At 42.1% G+C, this 13,665-nt stretch overlaps 1 protein-coding gene across 1 annotated transcript; it reads left to right on the plus strand.

Annotated features, from left to right (window-relative positions):
• Window positions 1-2,512: 2,512 nt before the first annotated feature.
• On the plus strand, window positions 2,513-13,665 carry LOC125146324 (N-acetyllactosaminide beta-1,3-N-acetylglucosaminyltransferase 3-like). Its single transcript, XM_047822849.1, has 3 exons — window positions 2,513-2,640; window positions 6,441-6,471; window positions 12,093-13,665. The coding sequence occupies exons 2-3, from the start codon at window positions 6,447-6,449 to the stop codon at window positions 13,265-13,267; spliced, it is 1,200 nt and encodes a 399-aa protein (XP_047678805.1). The 5' UTR covers window positions 2,513-2,640; window positions 6,441-6,446; the 3' UTR covers window positions 13,268-13,665.

Raw genomic sequence — 13,665 nt, forward strand, 5'->3', positions numbered from 1 at the left:
CGTGTACTGATCTCTGAACTGTGTGTGTTCTCAGGATGGTTCTGGATGCATTAGATCATGAACCCTCAGTGATGTTCTCTGGAGTCAGTGGGATTGTGGGTCTGGCTGTGGACTGGATTAATGAGGTTCTGTACTGGACCAGTAACAGTACTGGAGCTGTTCATGCTGCAGAACTGAACGGAAGTGAACACACTCCTCTAATCTCGGGTCTGTCGTCCCCGACCGCTGTCGCCGTGCAGCCTGTAGTCGGGTCAGTTGTGCAGGTTCTAACTCCAAGTAACCTGTCACCTGATTCGAATGAAATTCCACTTATATGGAAATCAGCTTTTGTCCTTCCCCTGTTTAAAGAGTGATCATGCCTGCTTGGGGGTGCACAAGTGTGTGTGTGGGTTTGTTTAAGGCTCTGTTGTGTTTGTTTGTGTGTGTGTGTGTGTGTGTGTCACACTGATGATGCCTGTGAATGTTTTTTTGATGGGGAAACAATGCTGTAGTTGTATTTATTAGTTGAGAAATTAAAATGTATTTATTTGTGGTTCCTTCAGATCATCTTGCTGAAATAAAATGTGACTTCATCACAAGTCAAGAGTGTGAGCAATAAACTGTCTATTTATTATGTATTTTTTGTTTAATGATAATATTTCAGTAATAATATTGTGATATGTGTGTGTGTGTATGTGTATATGTATAGTGTGTGTGTGTGTGTGTGTGTGTGTGTGTGTGTGTGTGTGTGTGTGTGTGTGTGTGTGTGCAGGTGTATATATATGTATATTCTGTGTGCATGTGTGCGTGTGTATATATATATATTTATATCTGATGCAGTTCACCGTGAAATAAAACCACGTTCCTCCAGACTCCTGGTGCTCCATACAGCTACACAAAACAGCAGGACTTCAGAGTGTAAATCAACCTGTGGACATAAAGTCCATGTCACTGCTCCCTTTGGGATCTGGTGCAGCTTTTACTCCAGTTTTATCAGATTCCTCATCTTCATCTTCCTCCTTGTCTTACTACAACCCCAAGTCTAGTCTGTCTCTGTACTGCTCTGTTCACACGAAATCCATCTGTTGTCCTTCAAACAGGAAGAACCCCTGATAATGGTGTGTTTGAACAACATAGAACAACACAGATAAGGACTGAAGTAAATTAGTCATAGACACACAAAGTTTATCTTTACAACCTGGTGTACACAGTATGGGACACAGGACAAGAAGACAGTGCAAAACAAAAGGCAGTGCAGGACAGTGTGTGTGTGTAAGGGGTGTGTGGGGTGAAGAGTGTGTGTGAGGTGTCTGAGGTCCACAATACTTTTGGCTTTGCAGATGCAGCGTGTGGTGTAAGTGTCCATGATAGAGGGAAGAGAGACACCAATGAACTTCTCAGCTGTCCTCACTATCTGCTGCAGGATCTTGCGATCTGAGATGGTGCAGTTCCCAAACCAGACAGTGATGCAGCTGCTCAGGATGCTCTCAATGGTCCCTCTGAAAAACATGGTCAGGATGGGGGGAGGGAGATGTGCCTTACTCAGCCTTCATAAGAAGTAGAGACGCTGCTGGACTTTCTTGGTTATGGAGCTGGTGTTGAGTGACCAGGTGAAGTTCTTCACTAGATGAACACTAAGAAATTTGGTGCTCTTGACGATCTCTACAGAAGATCCATCGATGTTCAGCGGAGAGTGGTCGCTCTGTGCTCTTCTGAAGTCAACAACCATCTCTTTGACATTCAGAGACACGTTGTTGGCTCTACACCAGGTACTGTAGTTAGATGTTGCACCTCCTCACTGTATGCTGACTCCTTGTTCTTGCTGATGAGACCCACCACAGTCGTGTCATCTGCGAACTTGATGATATGGTCCGATCTGTGCATTGCTGCACAGTCGTGAGTCAGCAATGTGAACAGCAGTGGACTGAGCACACAGCCCTGAGGGGCTCCAGTGTTCAGTGTGGTGGTGCTGGAGATGCTGTTCCCGATCCAGACTGACTGAGGTCTCCTAGTCAGGAAGTCCAGGATCCAGTTGCAGAGAGACGTGTTCAGTCCCAGCTGAACTAAAGTCTATGAACAGCCTTTATACATAAGTGTCTTTATTGTCCAGGTGGGTGAGGGCTAAATAAAGGGCCGTGGCAATGGCATCGTCTGTGAAGCGGTTTGTACGATATGTGAACTGTAGGGGGTCCAGTGAGGGTGGTAACTGGGTCTTCATGTGCCTCATGTCGAGCTTCTCGAAGCACTTCATAAAGATGGGTGTGAGTGCAATGGGGCAATAGTCATTGAGTCTTTATGTGTGTGTGTGTGTGTGTGTGTGTGTGTGTGTGTGTGTGTGTGTGTGTTTCTGGGTGGCTGAAAGGAAAATGTACCTCTGTGGGTGTGATTTCACTATTTCTGTGTTGCACACTCTTATTTTCCCTCTTCTCCTGTCTCTTCCTCTCTGTTCAGGGGAGGGCCTATAGGTTATTAACAAGTGTTTGAACTGGTAATGCTGAAATGAACTTAAGTGTTCAGAGCACACACACACACGCACACACACACACACGCACACAAACACACACACGCACACACACACACACACACACACACATCCTGATGGCTGATACTTTCTCTTCTTAACCTCTTTCATTGTCCAGCTTGTTTGAGTTCATATTACAGGTAAATCTTTTTTTATTTATTGTGTCTGTGTGTGTGTGTGTGCGTGTGTGTGTGTGTGTGTGTGTGTTCAGTTGCTTCAGCTTTTAATGTGGTGTAGAAATGAACAGTAATCATAAAAGTAGAGAGAGTTTCTTTTCTGTCTGAGTTTCTCTCTGTTTGTTCCTTACTGACTAAGTTAAGGTTTGTCCTGAGAGACTTGTGAACAGTTTGATGTCTGATTTTAAGTCCTTTATAAATTTCAGTCCTTTATAAATAAATTTAAATTTGTATCACATGTAAATGTAAAAGGAATAATGAACAGAAGACACAGAAGACATTATTCAAGTAATTAAGATTTAATTCTTTTCCATTTATGGTTATGGTGTTAGTGCGAGGGAAAAAACTCTAAATATTTAATATTCATTTATTATTAAATTAATTTAACAATATTAATAATATTTAATTAGTGCATTCCTGTTAAGTGTAGACCCAGTTAGACGAGGTGATGATGTTGATTTGGTTATCTTCACTTTTGCCCAAATCAAATCAAATTTTTATTTGTCACATACACATACATACAGGGTACGTCATGCAGTGAAATGCTTTATGCATCTGTCCGGTATAAGAATAAAAGGTGATGCAATTTAGGATAAAAAAAAAGGAGATAGATAAATAAAAATGTATAAACTATATAAGAAAACTATAAAAAATGATATAAAATATGAAAATAGGAGGAGACATATTGTATATACATATGCATAAATATACATATAGATAAGTGTGTATGGATTTTAAAGATTGTCCTTAAAGTGTCCAGATACAGTATGGTGTGTAAATAGTGTATAAAGTGGCACTGTGCTGTACAAGTCCAGAGTTAAAGTGATTTTCTAGTCAGTGTGTGTTGTGTTGTGTAAAACGTAACGTTTAACATTCTTCTGTGACGAAGATTCCTGTGTAACAGAACTGTATGAAGGTGTCTTCATGTCTTTCTGTCTTGTACTTAATGCTCACCTCTTACACCCGTCCTGTGAAATACGGAATCGTCCCATATTTACAGGCAAAATGACGCGTCCTGTATCAAATCAATACGTGGTGCGATTTGTCCCGTATTTTACATAGGTCCACATTATACAGCATAGATATATATGCACTAGATGTCGCCATGTATAGGGCAGTACATTGGAACGAATGCATCAATAGAGCCGCCATCTTGGTACGGGGGACCCCCTCCTCTTAATGCATTAGCGTCAATGTAGGCAAGTAAGTAATAAAATCAACATAAAACGTCATGAATGCGATTTCTTTTTTTTTTTTTAAGGTTTTGATATAAATTAATCTACTTTTTCGCATTATAATGCATAATGCTAGTAGGTGTAAGTTTATTATTTACATTCTTCCACTTGAGTAAACTTCAAATGAACAATCACTACTTACCTTATAGCCTACTGCATGTAACACTGCTACAATGGTGTGTGTGTGTGTGTGTGTGTGTGTGTGTGTGTGTGTGTGTGTGTGTGTGTGTGTGTGTGTGTGATTATAAATTAACATGTATAGTCACACTATTGTAGCTAGCAGTGTTGCTACGGTACACACACACACACACACACACACACACACACATATATATATATATATATATATATATAAATAAAGCAGTTTCCAGTTGGAAGCAAATCACAAATTCAACAGGAACATAATGTGAAAGTGAGATAGTCGAGGTGCCAAAGACTGTTCAATCTTTTATTTCCTATTATCAGTTTTTCTATTATATTTCCCTTCCTGCAATACCTTTGCCACATTAAATAAGTATGTAATAAAGTGTCACATAAACAAAAAAATAAATAAATAAAAAAGTTGGACTTTGAGGCTGAACTTGTGTGTTACACTGCCAAGCTAACTGGTGACATCCTGGACCGTCAGCTGACTTAAGTGTTTAGTTTCCCTGCAACTTGTCCATGACTGACGTCTCTGTTTATCACTTGGGAATCTACAAACACATTCAGATTCAGATTATTATATTTAATACCATGTCAGCAATCAAAAGCTATTTTCATGGCAAAATTCAATTACAAAAACACAAATATAAATGTAATAAAAACAAAACAAATATAACTTTTTTTATTTTAATTAACATACGTTAAAAAAAAATCCAAACCCTTTTCAAACATAATATAATTAAATCTGTCCTTAAGTGAAGTAATGTAATAAAAGAGCGTTCTGCTTGTGTTAAGTCCAGGACAATCTAATAAAATATGTTAGACAGATAAGGGAATCTTACAGAACATACAGAAAGTTCCGTCTTTTCACCTTTAAGCAAAAAAACAAAACAAAACATGGGTCAATTTTTAATGTCCTTATTAAGAGCTTCGGAATCTACAAACGTCTGATTTCCTAACTGTCACAAAACAAACCAACGGAACAAGAAATATAATTCCCTAACATTCATCACCATAAAACACATTCTCACGTGTGTAATGTAATCCCTTCTGTCTGGTTTTTAGATTTATTTCGTTTTAACAAACAAACGCAGCACAGAAGTCCGGCATCGTCCATGTGTTTGAGGTAAAGGAGCACCGTACAAAGATGGCGGCGGTTTTGACGCATTTTTAGGACCCCAAGGCGACATCTACATACATCTTATACAGCATCCCATGCACATCACCCCACCCGCATTGTGTGGAGATGCGTCCTATTCTGCCCCTGATTGGGTAATACTCGTTGCCATCGTTGGTTTGATTGGTTTGTTTTAGGGTTACAGGCCGTGAATCACGGCCAATCAGAGTCAGAGGAGGGCGGGACGCCGCCTCGCCGGTTCTTTTGACAGAGTCAGAGTGACAGAAAATCCATATGAAACGATGGCGTCTCCAGATAAACCCCCCCCCCCCATCCCCCCCCGCCCGTGTCCACACAACCAGTGGATGCTGGTTATGTGGAAAGGATCATTTCTAGAATGATCATTGATCATAGCCAACAAATGGACTGACAGCAGGAAGCTCTCCTGTGGAGCTCATCAGGAGTGAGCTCGTGATCACTTTTAACGTTGCAGTCCTGTTGAGAGTTTTCTGTAGATGTTTGAAAGACAAACAGCTTCTCAGTGCTGCACGGAGTGACAAGAAGTACACTTATAAAAGAAAGTAGGCCTGACCTGCTCCAATACTGCACACTATCACTTCTGGTCCGCTGATATTCACTGATACACTGATATACATCCACTGATGTTATTATGTTCATGATGTTCATGGAAGATCTTTTGCAAGTTTGCAAGATATAATTACTAAGTTATGGATCTGTTAATTTAATAATAAGTTAATAAAATATGGTTCACATCTCACAAGTTCCTCCAAAAGCTTATTTTTGTGTTCACAGTCACAGTTTGTTGGTGTATATTTATTATTGTCATAGCTGTGTATTCAATATGACCACTTAAGTTGTGACAGTGAGAGACTGAGTGCATCTGTTCACACTGATTTCAATAGCAGACGTCTTATTATAATGTCCATTGGTATCAATATTAATATTTTTATGAATACATGTTTTAAGTTATGATATACCGCCACTGGCACGCCATCGGGACTGTGGTCATCGTGGCCCCGAGGGGTGTGGCCCCCGCTGTGGCAGGCGTCCCTTATTTTTCTGTATTGAAGGTGGCAACCCTACTTACAACTGGGATGGGGGATGGTGGGGGGTGGATGATGCTATACACACGGGCACACACAGACACCCAAACCCCCCCCCCCCCCAAAAAAAAAATAAATAAAGTGAACATTATGTCTGTGTCTGTTTCGCTCTCTGTATTAACACAAGGTCTGAAACTGTTTCAGGTGAAAATGGTGGTGCTGCAGAGGATTTTCGGTAAGCAATGAAATCTCCATTTTACTGCTTTCTCTCTACACTGTGTCACCAATCTGTGACTTTATACACATTTCCTGGAGATCACAAATAAATACACAGAACATACTTGGAAATGTTAGAGTTGAGATAAATGAGTATACTGTGAGCTGTATTTGGTGGTGGAATGAGGAAACACAGGACAACATTCAGAGGAAGAGGCTAAAAAGAAGTGAGGTGTAGAAAGGACTGAAGAAAGTAGAAATGATTACAAGGAATCACAGAGAGAGTGAAGAGGGACGTGATGAAGACAAAGCAGAAAGCATACGATGAGTTGTACACAGGGTTAGACATGAGGAAGGTGAGGAGGACTTGTACAGATTAGGGAGACAGAGATAGAGATGGGAAGGTGCTGACAGGTGAGGACAGTGTGCAGAGAAGATGGAAGGAGTATTTTGAAGAGCTGATTTGTGAGGAAAATGACAGGGAAAGACTGGAAGAAGAAGTGAATAGGATGAGGTGAGGAAGGATCTGAGGAGAATGAAAGTCAGTGGTAGTAAGACAGAATAAATGTGTATGAACGAGAGAGAGTGTTGTGTGTGTGACAGAAGAGTGTCAGGAGTGTTGTGTGTGTGACAGAAGAGTGTCAGGAGTGTTGTGTGTGTGACAGAAGAGTGTCAGGAGTGTTGTGTGTGTGTGTGACAGAAGAGTGTCAGAAGTGTTGTGTATGTGACAGAAGAGTGTCAGGAGTGTTGTGTGTGTGTGACAGAAGAGTGTCAGGAGTGTTGTGTGTGTGACAGAAGAGTGTCAGGAGTGTTGTGTGTGTGTGACAGAAGAGTGTCAGGAGTGTTGTGTGTGTGACAGAAGAGTGTCAGGAGTGTTGTGTGTATGTGACAGAAGAGTGTCAGGAGTGTTATGTGTGTGTGTGTGACAGAAGAGTGTCAGGAGTGTTGTGTGTATGTGTGACAGAAGAGTGTCAGGAGTGTTGTGTGTGTGTGACAGAAGAGTGTCAGGATTGTTGTGTGTGTGTGTGACAGAAGAGTGTCAGGAGTGTTGTGTGTGTGTGACAGAAGAGTGTCAGGATTGTTGTGTGTGTGTGTGACAGAAGAGTGTCAGGAGTGTTGTGTGTGTGTGACAGAAGAGTGTCAGGAGTGTTGTGTGTGTGTGACAGAAGAGTGTCAGGAGTGTTGTGTGTGTGTGACAGAAGAGTGTCAGGAGTGTTGTGTATGTGACAGAAGAGTGTCAGGAGTGTTGTGTGTGTGTGACAGAAGAGTGTCAGGAGTGTTGTGTGTGTGACAGAAGAGTGTCAGGAGTGGTGACCCCTAACAGGAAAAGACCAAAGAAGAAGAAGACTGTTAGCTCAGACATGTGAAGAATGAGAGAGGCTGCTATCACATTCTGAGAGGAATCAGTAGGTGTGAGATCTTCCTGTAGCTCCTTTAATGTTGCTGTAGGTCTCTCAGCAGCCTCCCTGCTATGATTTTGTCCTGTTCCTGGTGATGTCACTGTGCTGCTCTGTTTCCTCCATGTTTCATTTCATTTCTATATGCTGCCACTTCACACAGAGGAGGAAAAAGTTATGAGTTTTTTTTACATCACAAAATATTGCTGTCAGGTTGTGACCACAGTGTGTGTGTGTACACAGTGACTGGTTTCCACTTAAACAGTCAAATAGGAGCCGCTGAGCAGAACATTTTCTCCATAGGAACAAGACAGAGTTTGTTTATCTGTCAGCAGAGCAACCTTGTACATGTGTAGACACACACACACACACACACACACACACACACACACACACACACACACACACACACACACACACACACACACACACACACAGGTCACATTTAGATCTCTGTTAATAAAGTCATTGCACAATTGCAAAAATGTTTATCACATGTAAGTCTTAGAAACATTTTAATTCTGTAGATTTTAACCAGTGAGTCTCATCTTTCTGTCATCATCATTAACTTATATAAAGCTCACGCTCTCGAACACTGTTCACCCAATACAACAACATAGATCTTTATATTTTCAGCATTTGGCAGACGTCCTAATCCAGAGCGAAATCTTTACATCAGTTCACAGCACTTGTACAGAATGTCCCTATTGTTAAGACATGATAAGTTGCGATAAGATAAAGCTTCATTCATACCACAGTGGGGAGATTTTTATGTTACAGCAGTAAAGAAAAAAATGCAGAAGAAGGAAACAGTACGGTATTTACACTCTCAAACTAATTGCACTAGTTTATATTGGTGTTATTACACATTTGCTATTGGACAGAAATGTAAGTTGTTGTTATTGCACAGTTTATAACAATGCACATTATGGTGACTGCAATGATGAGAGCTTAGCGACCATCCTCCTTTCCCCCACCTTCTCTACAGTGTCCAAGGGAATCCCCAGGACTGAGCTGATGTATAATTTAATATAATAAATAATGTTGTAAAAAATCTTAGTAGAAATAATTAAAGTATTATTCCTTACAATACTATAACCAATGTAAAGTATTAGGCCTTGCAAAATATTACAATTGCTGTCATGAGACATATGTAGGCGATGTTGTAGGCCAAAGATGTTTATTGTAATCATAAACTTAGTAAAAGTAACCAGATTCGGGGCTTTCAGGCCTAGTCAGTCTGAGCACATTTGTAATAACAAATACAAAATTGTTATAGAGAATGAAGAAGACCATGGTTCTCAGACCTTAGCTCATAGCGATAACTTTTTATGTAGACTGAAAAAGACATTGGTTCACAGACCTAGGCCCTGAGAACTAAGGGGAGGAAAATCCATAAATGGGCATATGGGGAAAAGGTAAAGGGTGAATAAGGGGAAATTAGGTCAGTGTATTTAGAAAACATAGGAGGTGATTCCAGTAAATAAAGTGATATGGCACCTGGGACTCCAAGAAATACTGGGAACTAAAGAGAAGGCTCCTAGGAGCGCCAGGGTATATATTGAGAAGATATCTGGGGCTCGGTGGTGAAGGTGTGTGTGCGCGCGTGTGCGGGCGCGTGCGCGTGTGTGCATGTGTGCGCGCGTGTTGTGTGTGTGCGTGTGTGGTGTGTGTGCGTGTGTGGTGTGTGTGCGTGCGTGGTGTGTGTGTGTGTGTGCGCGCGTGTTGTGTGTGGTGTGTGTGCGTGTGTGCGTGCGTGGTGTGTGTGCGTGTGTGCGTGTGTGGTGTGTGTGCGTGTGTGTGTGTGAAGATGGGTGTTTTTATTTTTGCAAGAACATCGCGAGAGTTCTTGTTTTTCTTGGTTGATTTTGCATGACATTCTCTTTTTGGGGGTTTTCATTTGTTATTTTTCAACTTGGCAATTTCTCTTAAAAGATTGTTGGCTGATTGACCACAATAAAGAAGTTTGCTCATTCTCTTCCAGGTCTGAGGAGATTTCTCAGTGTTTTTGTAGTATTTATAGAGCTAACAGTTAAGTCTAACTAAAACAGTTTTTAGTAACCAAAAAGTCTAAGAGAAGAGGACACCCTGTGATGTGTCGGCTTGGAGACCGGCTCTGAGTTACGACACTGGCCTTCCTTATCAGCTTGTCCAGTCTCTTCCTGTGTGTAGTAGAGATGCTGCTGCACCAGCAGACTAATCCATAGATGATGACTGAGGCAAAAAAGGTCTTCACTAGTGCTTCAACAGAAAGAGTTTGCTCTGCTCTATCTTAGAAATGGCATCTGTATTGTCTGTTCAGTACAATGTACTGTTCAGATGAACACCCAGGCATTCATGAGAGTCCAGAGAGTGCTTTTGTGAGAGTGTGTTTGTCTCTGCAGAAATCCACCACCAGTTCTTTGGTGTTCCCTGCATTTACCAAGGTGAGGAAGGCTGGGCCTGCAGTCTTCCTAACCTTGACCTTCCTGAGCTCCATTCTCACCCGGGCTTCTGTAAGGGGCAGTATGTAGGGGAAATGGCGGAATACTTGCTGGAATAGCACTTCGGCGCTCTCCATAGCTGTAGGAAGACCTTTCATTGGGACGAGCTTTAATATTTTTGAAAAAGGATCTACAATGACGAAAATGACTTATTACCTTGAGAGACTGGCAGATCGGTGGCAATATCTACTCCTAAATGCGACCATGGACGACGAGGAACGGGGAGAGGTAGGAGCTTGCCACACGGAAGCTGTCTGGGTGTCTTGGCCATTGCACAATTCCGTCAGCCCTGGACAAAACGGTTCACATCCTGCCTCATATTGGGCCATCAGTAGCGCTGCTGCAGCACGGTGAGACTCTGATTCACACCGGGATGTCCCGTGCCTGGAGACGAGTGACTCTTTTCAATCAATGTGGTCCTGAGTGAATGAGGGACGAACATACGTCCAGGCGGACACTCTGGAGGAGGTGATGGAGTGTCTGGTATCTCATCCTTCTCGCTCCATTCAATTGGGCATGCAAAGATTTTATCCGCTAGGATGGGCTCGGGAGACAGCTTTTCTTCTTCTGGTGAGAATCTCCATGATAGTTCGTCTGCTTGTCCATTCTTTGAACCTGGTTGATAGGAATGGAGAAGTTAAACCGTGTAAAGAATAGAGCCCACCTGGCTTGTCTAGAGTTCATTCGTCTGGCCTCCTTCAAGTACTGGAGATTCTTATGATCTGTGATCACAATGAACGGATGTCTGGCTCCCTCGAGCCAGTGTCTCCACTCTTCCAGTGCCATTTTTATGGCTAACAGTTCACGGTCGCCAATAACATAGTTCTTCTCGGCCGAACTGAACTTGTATGAATAAAAGGCGCATGGATGATGAGCGGGGGATTCACCTGTCCTTTGCGCCAGAACCGCGCCCACACCGGTGGAGGATGCGTCCACCTCTACCCGGAAAGGTTTCGTGGGGTCTGGCTGAACCAGTACTGGCGCTTCGCAAAATGTCCCTTTTAGTCTCTCGAATGCGAATTGCATGTCTGGAGTCCAGATGAGTTTCTTAGGGTTTCCACGAAGCACGGTGGTGAGTGGAGTAACGATGAGACTGAAGTCCCGAATGAAGCGACGGTAGAAATTTGCGAATCCCAGGAATCTTTGGAGCTCCTTTATAGAGCTGGGTGGTGGCCAGGTTGTGATCGCTACCACCTTTGTATCGTCCATGCTGACGCCACGTTCTGATACATCATACCCCAGGAACTTATCGTTTTCTGGTGATTGCGAAGACGTCGCAATACTTCACACACATGGTTATAATGGTCTTTGGTGTTTCTCCCCGTCTCTGCACACCTGTTCCTCATGTGTCTAATTGTGATTAGTATTTAGTCAAGCCTCTGTTGTTGTCTCCTGTTGTGATGTTGTCCTGTGTCATGACTTGGTTTCTGTTTTGTGCTTTTTATTTAATAACTCCTGTTTTATTTTAACGCTATTTGGGTCTGTTTTACCCCCACGTCACTGACTCAGTATTGGGTCCTTTATTATTTAACATACTGTATATAAAGAACATTGCAATAAATATAATATCACTTTTCATCTTTCAGAGAGTGCTTACAGGAAAGGAAATAATATAGTTATTATTATTATTATTATTATTATTATTATTATTATTATTATTATTATTATTATTATTATTATTATTATATTCAAATGTATTCTAGGTTTTGTTTTTCCCCTCTGAATAAAATTGTAATTTTTATTTGATTTGATTTTTGCAGGACACAGGAGATTTACCAGGAACCTGGAGGTGGTGTCACTGCTCATCACGGCCACTCTGTGTTTGTTAGTAATACTGCAAATACACCTCCAGGGCAAGAAATCACAAACCATAAGACAAGACAAAGTCTTGAGAAAGCAGAAACCTGAACCAGAGACATGGCCGGACATGTTCCTAAACTCAGTCCCCAAGTGTACGCTAAACTCATCTGCCTCCAAGATTCATGACTTCTCAACTTTACCAAAGAATATCCAAGACTTCCTGTTTTACCAGCACTGTCGCCATTTCCCCATGCTCCTCAACAATCCTGGGAAGTGCGGCGGACCAAAGAACTCCGCAGATGTTTTCCTACTGTTGGTCATTAAGAGTTCTCCACCCAACTACGATCGGCGTGAGGTTCTGCGTAAAACGTGGGCTTTGGAGCGGCTTCATAGCGGTGTGTGGATCCGCACCGTGTTCATATCTGGAACCACAGGAGACGGTTATGAGAAGGAAAAACTGAATAAACTCCTGGAGCTGGAGAACCGCGAGTACCAGGACATTCTGCAGTGGGACTTTGATGATACCTTTTACAACCTCACACTGAAGCAGGTCTTATTCCTGGAGTGGATGGAGAGGTTTTGCCCAGATGTGCACTTTCTCCTCAATGGAGATGATGACATTTTTGCCAACACAGACAATATGGTGCAGTACCTCAAGGGCTTAGATGATATTGATGGAAGCAAACATCTTTTTATCGGCCACTTGAACGAATATATGGAGCCGATCCGGCAACAAGGCAGTAAATACTTCGTCCCTGTACAAATCCATAAATCAGACACCTATCCTCCCTACTGTGGTGGTGGTGGCTTCCTGCTGTCACAATTCACTTCCAGAGTTATCTACAACATGTCTCACTCCATCCCCCTGATTCCTATCGATGATGCTTACATGGGAATGTGTCTGGAAAAAGCTGGACTTCAACCCAGACATCATGTAGGAGTGAGGACATTCGGCCTGAACGTTCCCTCGGGTCAACATGAGGCAAACAATCCATGCTACTACCGTGAGGTTCTCCTGGTCCACAGGTTCCTCCCACTTCAGATTTATCTTATGTGGCATGAAATCCATAGAGAAGATTTGAATTGTTCAAAGAGAACAGAAGGGAACGAGAATTCTGGGCTTTTCAAGCTTTAAACAGAGGACTGGGAGGACAGATTTGTGAAAATCTGGGAGGACTGGGAAAGACTGGGGGTGAGAGGGGTGACTGGGTGACATACAGTGAGAAGCTTTTAATTTAGATGATTTTATAACCAGCCAATTGCACACAGGCAAACTCAACTTAAACAATGAAAATAAAAAATAAAACGGAAGATGAAGTGATTATGGAATGTGGGAGTCTGGGGGTTAAGGTGTTGGACTACTCATCGAAGGTCATGAGTCGTGAATCCCTTGGCCACCAAACTGCCCATGCTGGGCCCCTGAGCAAGGCCCTTAACCCTCAATTGCTCATCTGTATAAATGAGCTAAAAATGTAAGTCGCTCTGACTAACGGCGTCTGCTAAATGCTGTAAATGTAATAAATATTTAAAGCA

Source organism: Tachysurus fulvidraco, chromosome 14 (assembly GCF_022655615.1).
Source record: "Tachysurus fulvidraco isolate hzauxx_2018 chromosome 14, HZAU_PFXX_2.0, whole genome shotgun sequence".
NCBI classification, from domain to species: Eukaryota; Metazoa; Chordata; class Actinopteri; order Siluriformes; family Bagridae; genus Tachysurus; species Tachysurus fulvidraco.